This window comes from Micropterus salmoides, unplaced genomic scaffold, assembly GCF_014851395.1.
Source record: "Micropterus salmoides isolate LMB-PRFRI ecotype aquatic unplaced genomic scaffold, ASM1485139v1 Ms_hic_scaffold_11, whole genome shotgun sequence".
Taxonomy (NCBI): domain Eukaryota; kingdom Metazoa; phylum Chordata; class Actinopteri; order Centrarchiformes; family Centrarchidae; genus Micropterus; species Micropterus salmoides.
In genome coordinates this window covers 5,489,901-5,507,041 of record NW_024040152.1, presented here as the reverse complement: position 1 = coordinate 5,507,041, position 17,141 = coordinate 5,489,901, and the positions used below count along the sequence as shown (strand labels likewise).

At 39.5% G+C, this 17,141-nt stretch overlaps 1 protein-coding gene across 1 annotated transcript; it reads right to left on the bottom strand.

Annotated features, from left to right (window-relative positions):
* Window positions 1-4,590: 4,590 nt before the first annotated feature.
* Window positions 4,591-11,644, bottom strand: LOC119897030 (cortexin-3). Its single transcript, XM_038710545.1, has 2 exons — window positions 11,107-11,644; window positions 4,591-6,701 (listed from the first exon to the last, which is right to left on the bottom strand). Exon 2 carries the CDS (start codon window positions 6,622-6,624, stop codon window positions 6,373-6,375), a length of 252 nt encoding a protein of 83 aa, XP_038566473.1. The 5' UTR covers window positions 6,625-6,701; window positions 11,107-11,644; the 3' UTR covers window positions 4,591-6,372.
* Between the last annotated feature and the right edge of the window lie 5,497 nt (window positions 11,645-17,141).

Below are 17,141 nucleotides of genomic sequence, written 5' to 3'. Positions count from 1 at the left end.
TTCTGCAATTCCAGTGCAGTCCTTCCAGTGTAACCCTCTTAGGTTGAATTTAAAGCCAGATTTTCTGTGTGAATGTAGAAGGTTAATTTACTTGTAGGCTACTTGTAAATTTTGTTGAGTGGGTTTGTGGTTATGGTTTTTTAATGTGTAAGAGTAAGAGACTACATGTTTTAGAAACAAAATGTAAAACTTTTTTATAATGTTGAATAGTTTTACATCTGGAATATTTTTAAAAGAAAATTGAATCTTTTACATTTAAATAAATCTATCTTCCAGTTGGAATTGTATGTTAATGTGTAAAGATCCAAACACTTACTAGTTATTGCTTGCTATGTGCATGTGAAATTATGCAAGCATTTATGTAAATTCTCCACATTTTCTTTTTTACTGTAGCCAGTGGAAGCATTTATCCTCCAGCTGCTCTAGTGTAGCTCTCTAGTGGTCACCAGTAATGACTGTCATTATACTGGGCAGCTCCCAGTGGCCAACAGTCGGACACTGTGGTGAAAAATATCGTTGCACTCAGCTCTTTGTTCGTAAAACCCTTGAAAATGTGGGAGTGCTGGTATTTGATGTGTGTTCTTGAAAAGCTGTCTTCCTCTGATGTCCTTTGAGGGCTAAAGCAGATTGTGGCTGACATGAATCTGACAGACCAGCTCCAAACTTTCAACAAGACGTGGGAGATGGGATGACATCGCCCCTGTTTTACCCTCCTCACATAGTCTCTGTACTCTTCAGAACTGATCTCAGATAAAAACACTTCATGGCCTGGTTCCTTTCTATGTTACAGAGCGTTGAAGGCTTTATGAGCACTCATATAGCCTGACTTCACCTTGCAGGGGCCCTCAGGCTGTCCCAGAGAGACCAGGAGTGACAGCACCTCATGTGTCTAAGCCCCAAGGCTTAGAACAACATGCCTGAGAAGATATGCTAGTTGAATCAGTGTCAACTTTAGAATTACCTCTCAAAATGCAGCCATCCCTAAATTTATTTTTCCTTCCTTGTTTTATTTTTATCATAGGGATTTAGAAAATACCCCCTTATAAAACTTCCATTGTGATGCCTGCGGTCTGTTTAGCTTTTGTTGAGACTATGTAAGTAAGGTGTTATAATTATATATTTTCAGCCATGCTAGCAGCATAGCTCTAGGGATGGCAGTGTTCATCTGTTGGTCCCCCATTGAAATATCTCAAAAACTATTTGATGGATTGCTATGACATTTTGTTTGGACATTCAAGATCCCTAGAAGATGAGTCCTACTTACTTTCGTGATCCCCTGACTTGTCCTCTACCACGAGAGTGAAATTAGTGGTTTTGAGTGAAATGTTAGGACAACTGTTGAATGTATTGCCAAGAAATTCATCATCCACTCAGGATGAAATGTAATCACTTTGATGATCCCTCAACTTTCTATATAGCACCATTATCAGGGGCCGATTTCACAAAGACAGTCTTTGACTGTGGTTCAGATTTAACTAACAATCAGACCTTTAATAGTTGTCTAAATACATTCGTTGCACCATGCTCTTGACTATCTTAGGCAGGACTAACATGCCATGAATTCTGGGTAAATTGAGACTTTTTTATTTTTAACTAAAAAACATGGCTGATCGAGAAAACATGTCAAACCACTCGGCCTTAACTCCAAGGAATAAAATATTTTCCTTCTGGGAGAATTCAACAAGCTTACAATTTATGGAGAAAATTCAGTATACAGCGAAACAATAAAAACATCCAGTAGCATAAAATGAGCTGCTGTGGCTTCACTCATTAGTCAGGCTCAGGACTGTTTTTTGGACTGACAATGTGTATTTCCAACAGGTCACTGTTGCCTCTTCCCTTCTCATCATAGCGTCACAATATTGATGGGAAACTACATATTGTGAACTATGTTATGCTTTTTTTGTCATTTGGTGCCATTGGTCAGCAATTATCATTGATTCTCACCATAGAAAAATACAGCTCGTTTAGAGTTAGCATGGGGGTAAGATGGTTTAAGACTAATGTAAGAGTAAAATTAAGATTGGCTGAAAACTACAGACCAGTCGAAAATATCTCTGAGAAACCAGCTCCATTTCTAAAGTTTTATTTATCAAAAAATTTGGTTTATGACCAAATACCTTCAAAATGAAAGACATTCCCAGCAGCCTCAGCTGTACTTTGTGATTAGTGCTAATTAGCAAATGTTATCATACCAATACACTAGACTAAGATGGTGATACACCTGCTAAACACCAGCATGTTAGCATCATGTTGATAGTATTTAACTCAAAGCACAGCTGTGTCTAACTAAAGCCCTACAAAGCTGCTAGCAGGCCATTTCTCTACCTCACAACTCTTGTCACTGACTACTCACATGATGCTTATTTTTTTACCAGTGAAGATCTTTAAGTACAGTAATTAGTAGCATATTCCTAGTCTTTTTGTTGTACAGTCATGGGGCACACCATGCACTATAAATCTATGGATTGGAACATTGAGTTTTATCAACAACATCTCTCCTTCATAGTAGGCCAGTAGTTACAGTAGTGTATCCCGCAATATATTGTGTAGGCAATCATAATATTGTGTCACATCATTGTGGTCATTAGGTGTCTAATATCTGCTGTTCTCTTTGCCATGCTTTACTCTATTTAGAGCTGCAACTAATGATTATTTACATTAGGCCTATTGGTTGATCTCTAAATTCATTTTATGATTAATCAATTAGTTGCTTAAGTTTATAAAAAGTCAGAAAACTGTGAAAAAACATCCATCACAATTCTTCAATTCCTCTAGCTCCTTTTGTTCGACCAACTGTGCTAACCCACAACTATTTAATTTCCAGTGATATAAAATCAGAGAAAAGCTGCAAATCCTTATATCTAAAAAAAAAAACTGGAACCGGCAAATGTTTTGCATTTCTATCCTTATGAATGACTGATTATCAAAATTGTTGTTGATTCATTTTCTGTCTGTCGAATCACTGAATAATCAGCTATTTGTTTAAGCACTATTTTTTTGTGTGACAGCCTTTTATAGTGAACAGTGCACTAAATATGTGAACACAAAGACACAAAGCAATTCAATATTTCTCTAAAAGCTGCAGACCTGAAGCATTTTTGAATAATGCTGGCGATCATCCTTTCTTTGGTGCTAATGTTCCCTGTAGCCTCACACATTTCATCAGTGAAATAGGTGACAGATTATTGTAAATATCACCGGCTCTTGGGAATAAGAGGAATTGCTGCAAAATCAATTATGCAATATCAGTATATCCTCCCTTACATCCTTTTGCACAGCTATTCACATTCACCGGGAACAGTCCCTTCAAACCTGTTCATAGACCATTAAATTAACTGGAAGCTGAATAGTGAAATGGGGCGTTTGGAGAGGGAATAAATTCAGAATAAGGCGTCTGAGCGTGCACAGCAGAGAATGAAAATAATTTAATTATCAGCGGCTTTCTTTAATATGAGTCATGTTGCATAAAGCATGACTGTGATATTGATCCATAATGGTTAATGTTCCCCGCTGCCGCTCCCTCTTGCAGTGTAAAGGCGTGTTTAGATTGGATTATAATCTTTGTTTGGCACGAGCTAATGAGATTTTAGAAACAGAAAATGAAGGCTTCCATTCCAAAATGATTTGTTTCTATTCTGGGTATCGCTCAAAACAAGCGAAGGTTTTAGGAGGACTGATAACTTTTATGGTGCTTTAATGTCGGAGTCATTCTTTTCAAATGATTGATCACTCCTCAGATGTGTTTCCTACATCCCGGAAGATTGTGTGTCCTCCTCCTTCCAGCATGAATTGTGCGAGAGCAGGTTTCTGTATGAATGAATGTTCATAAAGGCTTAGTTCTGCTTTCATATTGCAGCAGTTATCAGCAGAGGATGGCATCCACACCACTATTTTGACTTTCAGAAATGAGCAAACACTGAAAAGGTTTCAGTGAAGACGTAGGTTGCCTCTTACATAATAATCCAAAAAGCGCAGACTGCTCATTTCTCCTCTGTGGGATCAGCTCGCATTTAAAATTCTGATGCGCTTCAGCTCCTGGCCCTCCCTAAAAAAACAACAAAACCTGTAGATGTGTGATATCAGCAGAATTATTAAGCAACAGGCAACAGATGCACATATTCATTTGCAAACAAAATTCATAGGTCGATCTAGCCACGTCTTGCTTCAATGTGAGGAATGATGCAGGTTTTTCAGGGAGGTGTGCAGAGGATGATTGCATATAAACATATTCAGTGTTGGTGTCAGAGAGAAGATTGTTATTCTGCGTGGTGTTCTGGAGGGTCTCGGCTCAAAGAGCAGCCTGGGCCTGGAGCCTGGAGCCTAGTGTGTGTGTGTGTGTTTGTGTGTGTGCATGTGTGTGTGTGTAGTCAGACAAAGCGTCTGGGTTCACAGAAAACCAATCGAGACACCTGCCGGCTACCACTGCCAGACACTGATAAAACGGGGAAAAGAATGGATTGGGCCTCCAGCACATATGGCCACCTTGAAAAGGGCAGGGTGGCTCGGAAGAACTTTTTTCTCATCCATTTTTTGTTTCTCCTTAACACCTGCCACTTTTACCGCCCAGTGAATGAACCTATTAAAAAAACACACATTAAAAGGCAGATGTGCACTCTGATCATTTTTATTACAAAACGAACGGCGGCTCCAGGCGAAAAACAGATCAAAACAAAAGGCTCCAGTACAGACAGGAAACAGCTGCTTGAGCAACTGACCCACAGCTACAACATCAGGATTAAAGCACTTCACCATTTATCATGCACGGAGAGGTTACTCTGCAAGAAATACATGCGGGGAAAAAAACCCAAAACACATCACCTCAGCACAACGTCGCAACATCTGCGATAGGTAGGAAAAGGCCACAGCAGATCACAAGAACATCACATGTCGTCGAAAGGGTCAGAGTTCACTTCCTGTCCCGACAGGAACAAGAGCAGGGAAGGTTTTTTTTTTCTTTTTAGCAGGCTGTATGACATCTCCGTGAAGTGCAAAGACACAGTCGCATCAGTGACTGGCTGATTTCCAGTGTCTCTGCTACCTACGATACTGTAAACAATCTACACTATAAGGCGCACAGTTGAAAAATTGCCCAACAAAAGAGCCACAACATCAGTTCGTAAAGGGTTTGATGTGAAAATGCATCGTCGTCTTCACCATCAACACTCTGCATCTCTGGCATACCAACTGTCAATATACCAACTGCAGGCAGTAAAATGCTGTTTCTTTAAATGGGCACAACACACAAAAAAAATACATTTGAAGACAAAAATGTGAACCCATTTTCTTTCTTTTTCCTAAAACATCAATCTAAACAGTTTTTCTTTTTTTTCAAATTAGGCACACGGTACAGCACAGTAAACGTTTTTTTCTTCAATAACTCTTTTGGTTGTTGACATCTAAAGACGTGGACACCTTGGGCCCCTCCAAGACTGAAAGGACAACTTGTTTTCTATCGGACACACAGAACAGTTATAGTTAGCTCACTGCTGGCAACTATCTTTCCACACCTTCTCAAAACGTTAAAGGGAGAACTTCCACTACATTTTCATTATTTGAGATTATTTAACCTGCTTTATGACCTTGATACCAGTCTTACCTAACTCTCTAAAAGGTAACGACCAGATCAGAATTCTTACAAACACATAAGGCATTGAATTCCTCTTCGCCTAAACCGAACCGCCTAAAATCAGTTATACAAAGTCTTTTGGACCTCTCGTGTCTGTCCACAAATTAAGACAAAATACGCTAAAAAAAAGACCTCAAAAACCTCAACTATTTACTCTGCAAAGTACTTTTTCACTAACTATTTTAACACTGATTGTCTACATTATCAATAAAAATCTAAGGAAGTAAACGTGATAAGATGTAAACACTGTTTTTATCCAACTGCCTTGGATAACAAAAGATATTCGACCCTGTGTGAGAGATGTTAGAAAATGCTAAGACTTCCACACATGAGATGGAGGAGAAACGAGGTAGTCCACAAGAGAACTGACAGCAGGGAAACGGAATGGAAATATGGCAACCATAACTGGCTCTGGTGCATCACTTGGACTGAGGGTCATGGTAGTTTGTGGTTTGATCAATAATCTTACAGCATAGTTCTGGTTGTCTTGTTATAGTTGAGAATTTTCTGATTTGGCAGGGAGAAGCTGTTGAACTCTGATTAGCGCTCGTTTTGATGACAGTCCGCCATCGAAATTCTTTTCCGTCTGAACTTTCAGAAGATTTTCTGAAAGCTGTTATTTTCCTGGAGAATTAGCAGTCATTTGTTCTTAGGGCCAAAGTGCTCTTTAAGCATCAAATAAGTCTTTTATTTATTTATTTGATTTTTTATTTTCAGATTTTTGCACCCTCACTGAGGGCTCCTCAGACGATGCGATAATCGAATGTGTCCTTCTCTGTGTGGTCTGTCCAGTTGGATGAGGGCATGCTGCGGTAGGGGTCCAGCAGGATGCGGAAACAGCGCACGATTAGCAGGGCCAGGAAGATGAAAAGCAGCAGCACGAAGACAAATGCTGCCTTCTGCTCCAGCGTCAGGTAGGAAGGCACATGATGGCCACCGCCCGACGAGGACAGCGTGCTGCTGAAGAGGCCCTCAGCCATCCTGGGCACATCCATGCTTGATCGTCTCGTCTCCAGCTCTTTGTCGGTTGCTTAAAGATTTTAGAGGGGAAGATGGGCTCTACGGATAAGACCTGTGAGAGAATCCAAACAAATGGATTATACTGGAGATCGTGTCCTCTGTGGTATGACAGATGAGACAGCAAACCAATATATCAACTCAATGTATTTGTAGAAACAGAAAAAGTCTCAAATCTCAAGACAAGAGGAACAAAACCAAATCCGTCTCAGGAACAAAGTGGCTCTGAGATTAGTGTCTTTTTGGAAATCTAGGCAAAAATCCCACTCTGTGAGTAAAGAAAGCTCAGGGGACTCCTTTGGCCTTGAATTTCTGCAGCTCGGGGGGTTTGAATTGGCACTTTGGAGTTTTGGTTATATAACATTTATTGGAGGAAACACTAGATATGTTTCTGGCTTCATAAACCACAGCCTGCTGTTCTGAAATGTCCAGCCCTAACTCTAATAAATTATATTCATATACCAATCTGGACCCACAATTTATATTCAGTGGCACCATTTAGTTTTAAACATTGTCATGCATGAGAAGAAATGCATTTCTCTTCTCAGACAATGTTACAAGAGTGAAGAATGCACACAAACCGCTTAAAGTGGGCAACTGTCGCAGGGCCCCAGATTACAAGCACATATCACTAAAGTTAAGTATGATGTGATGAGTGGCTTAACATGGGTTCTGCTTCATTTCCATTAATGTATGATTACATGGTGCAGATTATATTGCTATTATATATTAAGTACTTTGTGTTTAAAGCTGATGATACACGGAGCAACTTTTAGAGCAATGGTGCTGGGCAACATTGCTCAAAAAGTTGCCCCGTGTATCAGCAGCTTAAGGATAGAGATATTCTGTATTTGTCTTTTTGTCAACCAATCTCATTAAAAGACCAAAAGCAACAATGAATTTCTCCTATTTGCAAGTACTGACTGCTTATCCAAAGCCTGACATATTGTCTTCCTCTGTGCCATAGAACTCCATTGTTGTCTAAAAACTATTACACACACACACACACTGTAGTTTACTCAATCTCACAGACACCACCCATTTGCTGGAAATATTCACTAGCGCACCTAGTTTGGATTAATGCACTCTAAATGAAGTGATATTTGTGAGATGTTTTTAAAAATGTACATCTTGAACCAGTGAGCTTGGGTTTGAGTGCGGGAAGTGAGGCATTTTTTAGAGACTGACTAAGACCTCATTGGTTGACAATAGGAAAAATATGCAACCCCAGTCTTATACAATGTCCATGCGGTCAGGGAAATGGGGGAGTTAACAGGGGCCCAGCAGCTCATTTTTGCCTTGGGGACCTGTGGCAGGGTACTCCAGCCCAAAATAGTCTTTCACTTTTCAAAGTACAAGTTTGCTACTTCTCACAATTGACAAATGGCATCAAAATTCACCGGTAATTCCGACAACTTGGGTTCAACTCTCAGCTCATATTACTCCTGCAACGACACAACAAGCTCATCTCAAACAGAGATTGGATAGTGACAAATTACTCCCATAGCAGAGACCCTAGAGGTGAATATGTTAAGCTTTAGTTGCACAGATTTACACATGAGCATTAGACACAATCTTGTCATGAAAAGAAAATGTGCTGAAATGGAGTTTGAACAGGAGGAGCAGCTTGCAGCGTTCTGTGTGGATCATTTGTTCTGGCAAAAAGAGGCTAAATACGTTGAATTTGGAGAAGACTGTCAGATTGTCTGTTCTATAAACAGAGTAAAATCATCAATCCAAAAACAGCCAGCAGGACTGTTTATTTATTTATAATATTGTTTTTTTTTTGACAGTGCAGGGGCACTACAGACAAAATTGTTTATGTAAACCGTAGATTTGTGAGATTGCTCAGACATCAGTTGTTTTTCCTGCTGAAAGGGAATATCTTTCACATATTATTTCTGTAGCTTTGGACATAAATCCTATTTGTTCACAAATAGTTGAGTTCTGAGGACCATGTTACATCACAACAACAAAATCTATCACAGACATGAGCAGTCAGATGCAGTTATTTAAAAAATTTCCGAAACCTTATGGCTAGTGACTCAAACTTCAAACGATGGTTATATTAATCACTTATCTGAACCAAATTATCTGGATATGAAGTTGAGGTAAATGTACTCAAATGTCCATTGTAGTGACAAAATGTGAACTTAATTATGGTCAGTGCAGTTCATCGAAGTATCTCTGTAATATTACAGAACACAACACAGCGGAGAAACATGAACATTTTATCATTCACCATTTTTACCTCAAAATGGGATAGGTAAGGGATAATTATAATTTATTGACAACAACTCTGATTGGCTGTCTTCTTGTAGTGTTTGTTCTAATGGACTGAATTGTATAACCAAAAAGGAAATACAGCCAAAATTATGAAAAGAAAAAGACCCAGCTTGCCTAATCTGAAAAACCTTGCTTATTTGGCTCCACCAATAATTTTCAGATCAATTAAATCATTATTGGAGTATCAATACTCTCTCTGATAAATGTTTGCATAACCCAAACTCCAATCTTTTTCGGGTTGTGTCCTTTTCGGTTATGCTTCTGTAAGCGTGAAGAGCCGTCACAGAGACTGACAAACACTTGGGAAGGGTAGCGGATGTTAGGAGAGTTGAAGTGACAAGGCAGGCAGGAGAGCTGACTCTTTCTGCCTCAAAAAAAAAAACAAAAAAACAAAAAAAAGATCTCTGTAGGCAACTCTCAGGAGAGAGACAGAGAGAGAGCAGCCTTCAGCCCTGCCTCGCCGATCAGCAGCCTGTAATCCATCACACTTAAAACTCAAAAATTATATTTCACAACAGTGATACATTGCCCTTGCAGTAAAAAATGGTAAGGAACGGGCTATTTTTCTTTGTCCACTGGTATTCCATAAGCACTTTACTGTCAAATCATAATCTTGTCTTCTTGTCCTCCAAGGACACTGAGGTTACTGATTATTAGCACTTTGGTCCAGAAACCACTGTGTTATTTATTAGCAGGTTATGTAATTCACTTCAAAGACTCCCAACTTTTACATCATCAGCAGCAATATGACTAAGTGGTCAGAGTTTGGAGCTTTCTTTGACAGTCTAGGATCGGTACATGATCGGTGACAGTTGCTGTGGTGAGGAGATGAAAGTATGTCAGGCACTGACAGTAAAATTGACAAGGAAGTGAGTGTGACAAGAACGTCGAGCCAAATTTAGAAATGAAGCCAATTATGTTGAAAAGTTGATCTAATCAGCAGGGCTGTTTGTGTGTGTGTATATCATTACTATGACTAATGCCAATTCAAAGTGCATCAGGAGGTGACATTAAATGGTGTAGGGGAATTATTGGAATTTATTTTTCAGCATGTTGTCAATCATTTCACAATATAAAATGTCCTGTATGATTAAATGACTGCCACTATAGTTGTTTACAAATACATTTGTAAATACCATTTACAAATACAGTTAATACAACACTTCTAGCAATATTTTATATTTATATACAATATATTGTATATGTATACAATAAATTATCACATATATAACAAAATATTTGCTTTTTTCTTGAATTTTAAATTGTTTTTTTTTTTATAGAGAGAACGCCACATTGCTTGTCACTACACATGCTGTTTGTGCATTTGACAAATACACCTTTGAATCCTAATTAGCCAGCACACACCTTTCAGGACCTAACCCAGTAAACTGAGCAAGAATTTGAAAATTATAATAAAAAAGATATATTTCACTAACCTATAGAAAATATTGACATTTATCTATAATATAGATATTTCAATAAATATAGAAAATCATTCTACCCAATATTAAAATTCTTAACATACAATAAATTTTCTATTGTAAGGGTTTACACATTTTTATATAAAGAAATGCAAGCAAAAGAGGAAAAGGGGGTAAAACGTTACAAAATGACTACTTAATGCACAAATATGACAGCATTCTGGATTACTATATGCAAAATATGCGTTCAATAAATGCAAAAGAGTGCTAATAAGAATATGAATCCTCCTGAATTTATTTTGCCTGAACCATCAATATGCATGCACTGTGATCAAAGGTAGACACACCCGCACCTTCAGCGCAGGAATGTTCAACAACAAGTCAATGCGAAAAGAAGAGCCGCCATTTAAATGAACCTATAAAACCTACATATAGCCTCTTCTGTTTGAAACTGCCTCTGCTGTTCATCTGTTGCAGTACACAGGCTGCAACCTACATTTTCAGCTTTACAGCCGGTACATTGAGCCATAGCTGGACTCCTCACCGCACACGTGGATGCACGAACACGTCTAAAGGCAATCTTTTCCCTCCCCGGTGCGTCTGGCGGCACATTTCTCATCCTCACAGCAGAAAATCAAACGATAAAATGAACACATTTGGAGGGAGGAGGGGAAAAAGCCTCAAATATGAAGGTGGATCTGGTCGTGAGCGCATCAGCTGCAGGTGAAAAGGACCCAGTCTGTAAACACTAACCTGTTGTTATCAGGGGAGCTCGGGAATCTCCGTTAGCGGCGGGGCTCCATTCCGGCGGACGTTTCTGTATTCAGGCTCTTCCACCGAAACAACAACGAACAGAAGCTTCTTTGCGGACCGCAGGGCTCCTCACTTCAGGACAGAAAAAAGCCTCGCAGTTGTTTCTGTCTTCGCTGACTGAGCCTGGCAGACCTCACCCTCTGCTGCTCGGTTGTGTTTTCCTCTCTCGTCCTGACGCGCCGCTCATCTCCGCAGACACACGCAGCGATGAAGCGATACCCCGTCGCTACTGGCAACCTGTTGCCATAGCAATCCTCCAGGTATCTCCGAATTCAGGTATAATCCCAAATGTGACACAAAGAACACAAGACACACATTTAAAGAGAACTCATGAAAAGAAAATCATCTATTACCCTTCCCAAGTGACATCAGTGGAGGTCAAAGGTGAGTTTATAGTGACCTTTGTGGTATTTTTCTGTGTTATTTTCAGCCTACATTCATTTTTATTTTATCATGATGATAAATAGGAGTAGCATAGCCTAAATGCAAAAAAAAAAAAAAAAAAAATAGACTTAAAAAACAGAAATTCAAAAAAGCCATGCACACCTAGTGGTGAACCAGTAGGCTACAGACTTTGCTGCAGGTGGTCAGACTGGATGTGGGCACCCAGCAATTTTGGTGTTGTGCGCATCTCAAGCAGGAAGCACTCATCCCTTGTATTTTCTTTTGTTGACAAGCTTTCGAAGCTTTGCTGTCTCATCGTGACAGATGCAAATCCCCTCAGAGACGGGAGGACGTGACTGTCCATGAAGGGGTCAGAGTGTGTCTGTGCACAGCAGTTTGGGGAAATCTCAGGTTACGCAATGTCCTCAGTCAGCTGTCAGCATCCAAACGCTGAGCAGCGTCTCCACCTGGTGGAGATCAGGAGGACTGCAGGCGCTGAGACAGGCAATCCACCCAATTTAGCAATGCAGGCTTCCTATGGGCCTATTTTAATCAGTTTTTAGATGTTTTTCTTCTTTTACACAGGTTATATAGCCTACATTCAACTTGAAATCAGTAATCTCTTAATCTACGCTCACAGTACCTTTAAAACAGGCTCCTTCAGATCAGTCAGGAATTAAACCCTTCCTGGAGTCTTGTTTTCACTGTCTATCAGACTTTAGAGGTGCATAGGTAAAGAAAGCGAATAAGTGCATTTTACAATATTCCAACCATTCCTTTTAATGCAAGTTAGGCATTGAACCCATAATCAAGATGAGAGCAATCAAATACATATTGTTTTACGCCTTAAATGTATTTGTTTCATGCATATATAGGCTGCATCTTAAAAGTTAAAGTTTAAAGTATAAAATTAGGGGATTCTGTTGCAGTATGGTTACAACTACAGTACTTAAGGGGAGACTCAGACTCTTGTTATTTGACTAACATCATTTGTAAAACTAAGTTAAATATACTAAATATGATAAACTAGATGCAGTACAACAAGTATAGCCTACGTGACTAAATGTCTTTTTTAATAGCTGCACTAATCAGACCATAATTATCTGACCCTATAAATGAGGTATGTCATATTTGCTTTTTAGATGAGCATGTGAGTTACTGTTACCAATCAAACTGATTCAAAAATGTATTTCACACACTCAGAATGAAAATACACATATATAAAAGAGTGTTCACAACATGGTTATGAAAGCCTGGGTGGGTGAGTGGCTGATTGGACAGCTAAGACAGCGGAGGTTGCCGATTGGTTCTTGCTGCTGCTGTGTCAGTCTCTCAGCCCTCAGTTCACGCTTCAGAAGACAAAGATCAGAGAAAAATAGGAGCCTACTTTTGCACAATTTCACTATTAATTTGCTGGAACAGTTCTCTGCATCAGTGGCATTGCAGATCTATATTCAGTGATCACTGAATCAGCGAGCTATGTGATATGAATGTATTTGTATGGGCCCAGCACTACACATGAACCGAACACATGAACAAACAAAGCAACAGTTTGACTGTACTGCATGTGATCGTTTCCTTTTTGACATGTATATATGTCCACATTTTGAAACTGTTTTGCTGACGACTTGAAAATACAGTTTTTAGGTGATTTCATCATGTCAGCCTAAAGCCAAGTGCAGGCTTTAAAAAATCTGACACCGTTGTCCAGCTCACACCACATGATGTTTTTGAACCTAGATTGTTGTCATGTTGACGAGAGGACACACAAACTACACAACAGATTTCAGACAAGGTGTACCGATTAGACAAGATTATTCCACATCTTCTTTCAGGTGCACATTTGATATATTCTGCCCCATGCACACGTGGTTGTTTGAATCAAACAAAACAGCAGGCATACACAAGCCTCAAAGGAGATTGTGCTGGAGAAAACACACATGAATTAACCTTTAATAAATACAGAAATCTTACAAACATCCAGAAAAGCAACATAGGTAACTAAAAAGAAGTCAACTGAGGAAAGAAAGAAATTAAAAACTTATTCTTGGAAGAAATTAATAATACAATGAAGCTTGTTTAATGACTCCTAATGCATTAAAAGTATAATTAGTGGCTGAGTGTGTTTTAATTTGACTGTGTGTGTGTACCCGCTGATACGCTCCCTGCCCGTCATTGACTCCCTGTTGCGTTTCCATTGTGTAACTCCTTTTCTTCCATCACAGACTCATCTCCTAGCTGCTCCAACTGCAAGCACATTTTATTTTTGGAGAAGAGAAGAGAAAATCAAAAAGCTTACAAAGCATCTTGGACAGCTCATGCTGAGGTGAAGTAATGTCTTGGAACGACTCGAACTGGAGTGCAGATTCTGTGCCGAGATTTTTGTGTTGGATTTAAGAAATTTGTCTGTGACAGAAAAAGCATGACAAACTTCTTGTAGTCTGTACTAAACTTAAGTTAGATAGCCAACAATGGATCTGAAAATCTAGGGTGGCACTATGGTGACGAGTGGAAATTGAAAATTGAAAGGTAATCTTTAACACCCCCCCCCCCCCCCCCCCCCCCCAGAGAATTATGGCAGTTGATCAACTTTTTCATGCCAGACAAAATTCTATTTAAAGGAAAACAGCATCATAACACCCATCACATGCTACAGTGTTTAACATACTGGCAGTTTTAACATAACTGGCTGCACTGCAATCTGCGCCTACTAAACTTCAAAACTGCCCACCCCCCCCCCAAAAAAAATCCTTGGTTTGGTGGTTCTGAACTTCTGAACAGTAAATATGCAGTTGAATCATTCTCAAATAGCTCACAGTCAGGCAAGTTTCCAATTCAATGGATTTTGTTTTTTTGTCTTTCATTTTTCAGCATGCATTAGTCACTGAGGAGTGAAGCAGGTCCAGCACATCTTGGAGCCCCTGCAGGGTGAACATCTTCAGTGCTCTCTCCCGTCAGTTCTCCAAAAAAAAAAATCTTGCAGCTATAACCTGACCTTGTGAGCCCCGATACCTCCTTGGGCTGGGAACCAATTTCCTTTGTCTGACGGCTAAATGTTTGGATGCAGTTACACAGAGAAACTAGAGGAAGTGAAGGAAAAACTGATCATAGACCAAAACCACCAGCGGGTACGTGATTGTTTAAAGGTGGCAGTTAATGTCAGTTTATATGAACTCAATTGACTGCTTCCAAATCATATCCTTACAAGCAATATATTTAGCCTCAATCATTTTGAGATTGTCAAGGCACAAAAGGATGCCAGATGTTTTGAACTAGAGCTGATGATAGCTGATAATGTGTGCAGAAATTTAAATGGTTTTTTTTTTGCAATAATTAATATATTTTTCACACATACATTTTATTCCTTCCGGGGTGAAAGTAACAAATCTAGAACGCCACGTGACACTAAAACTTTCCATTTAAACCCAGAGGATTGAAATTAACTGATTAGATTAATCAACTTGTTTATCAACAGAAAATTAATTGGCAGCTATTTTGATAACTGGTTAATCGTTTAGTCAATTTTCCAGCTTCTTACATGTGAGGATTTGCTGCTTTTCTTAGTAATACATGATAGTAAACTGGATATTTTAGGGTTTTGGACTACTGGTCAGACAAAACAAACATTTGAAGCTGTCTCCTTCGGCTCTGAGAAATTATAATAAGAATTTTTCACCTTTTTATGATTTTGTTTTTAGTAAAAATGTTTAATCAATTAATGAAGAAAATGATCAGCTGATTAATCAATAATGAAAGAAAAAGTCAATAGTAGCCATACTTAATATAATTCCTTCAGAAATGCATTAAATAATGATAATATGTGATATACTGTGTCTTAAAAACTCACATCTCAAACAAATAGCTCACTCTTAACCTGGATGTCTGTCTCTACCACCCAGGTAAGCATCCTTAAGGCTGGATTCACTGCAGGTTTTACACACTGATGCCACTGACACCGGTTAAGTTAAATCAGCTCTTTCTCTGTCATTTTGGCAGCAGACCCCTGTCTGGCCAACATCTGGGTTTCACTGCAAGGCCAATATTGGCATAAGCAAACGACCAACATTGCTGTAACCTTAATCCATACACCCATCACACACATTGTCATTTTAGCAGACTTGGAAGAACAAAAACTATTCAAGCACATTGCCAAAAGTCGCAGCCAACACATGCTGCATGATGCAATGCCAGCGACTTGGCAGCTGGCAGCTGAAACCTGCTCATCACCACTTGATACCTCTCAGCAGCTCAGTTATCCTTTTATTTTGTAAATCCTACCTGGCTTGTGTCAAGATGGCTGTGAATCAAGAGGAGAAATCCATTAAGTACACAAGCATTGATCGAACCAGGCTGGGATGCCTGACGTTGACCCAAAACACAGTTATTGAATTGTAGAAAAAAAATATATATATATCCACATATTTTTACTCATCCAAACTGAGGGGGCTGGATGCTGTACAGATTGTAAAGCCGCTTGAGGCAAATTTGTGATTTGGCCATATAATTAAAATTTAATTGACTTGACTTGCTCCAGCATTCTTTTCTCATGTTGTTTTCAGACTGAATTTTGCCTGGTTTGGGTAATGCTTCAGTCTGAGGGAAAATCACAACCATGCTTATCTGTTGTGTCTTATCATACAAGATAATACAAATAAACAATTTTCATGCCTGAAAAATGTGCCTCCCCTACTTCCTCCCCTATAAAGTATAATTAGGTGCTGTGTGAATAATTCATTGATGATTAAATCTGAAGTCAAAAGTCAAAAACAAACTTACAGTTGACCAGAGGTAGGCAATGTGGCGAACAGTTCCAAAGAGGGCTGAGGAAGAAAAGTGGTAATCTGACTTGTAGCGAGTAAGTTAAGGTGTAAACTGGTTGCAGACAGGCACAGGTAACAGGAATGGCTGGAAGGCTACAGCACCTTATCATTCTAGCCAAGACTGGCTGAAAACTGGCCTCTACAAACACTAGGGCTGATTTAGACTGGGGACACCTGGGTGATTCAGGTGATCTCCAAAAGAGGGAAAAGCTCACAAAAACAATTTCAAGCTCAGTGAGAGAGTCAGATTAATGTACAGGCTCAGTCTCAGACTGAGGGACAGGTTCATGTTTGGGCTCATGTGAAGAGACCGGTTCAGACTGAGGTATATGCTTGCACAGAAAGACACTTTCAGGCTCAGTCCGAGAGATGGGTTTAGGCTCAGGCTCATACAGGCAGATGGGTTCATGTTCAGGGTTAGCAAAGACATGGCTTTTACAAATGAACAGATTCAGACTCACACAGAAAGACCATTTCAGGCTCAGGCTCAGACAGAGAGACAGGATCAGACTAATGCTGGTACAGAGAGATGGGTTCACTTTCAAGCTCATACAGAGAGACAAATTTGGGCTCAGACAGAGAGACAGAAACTGTTCTTGAAGGGACTTGACTGCTGTGAAAGAGAAGAACTAATAGTTTAGGGGTTTTGGAGGAGAATGCTCAGATTGGGGGACATAAGGAAGGTTAGCTGACTGAGAGGCAGAGAGCAGACTAGCGGTTAGAAAGGCAGGAGATGAGCTTTTTATTGGAGACATTGCTGCAGAGAAACAC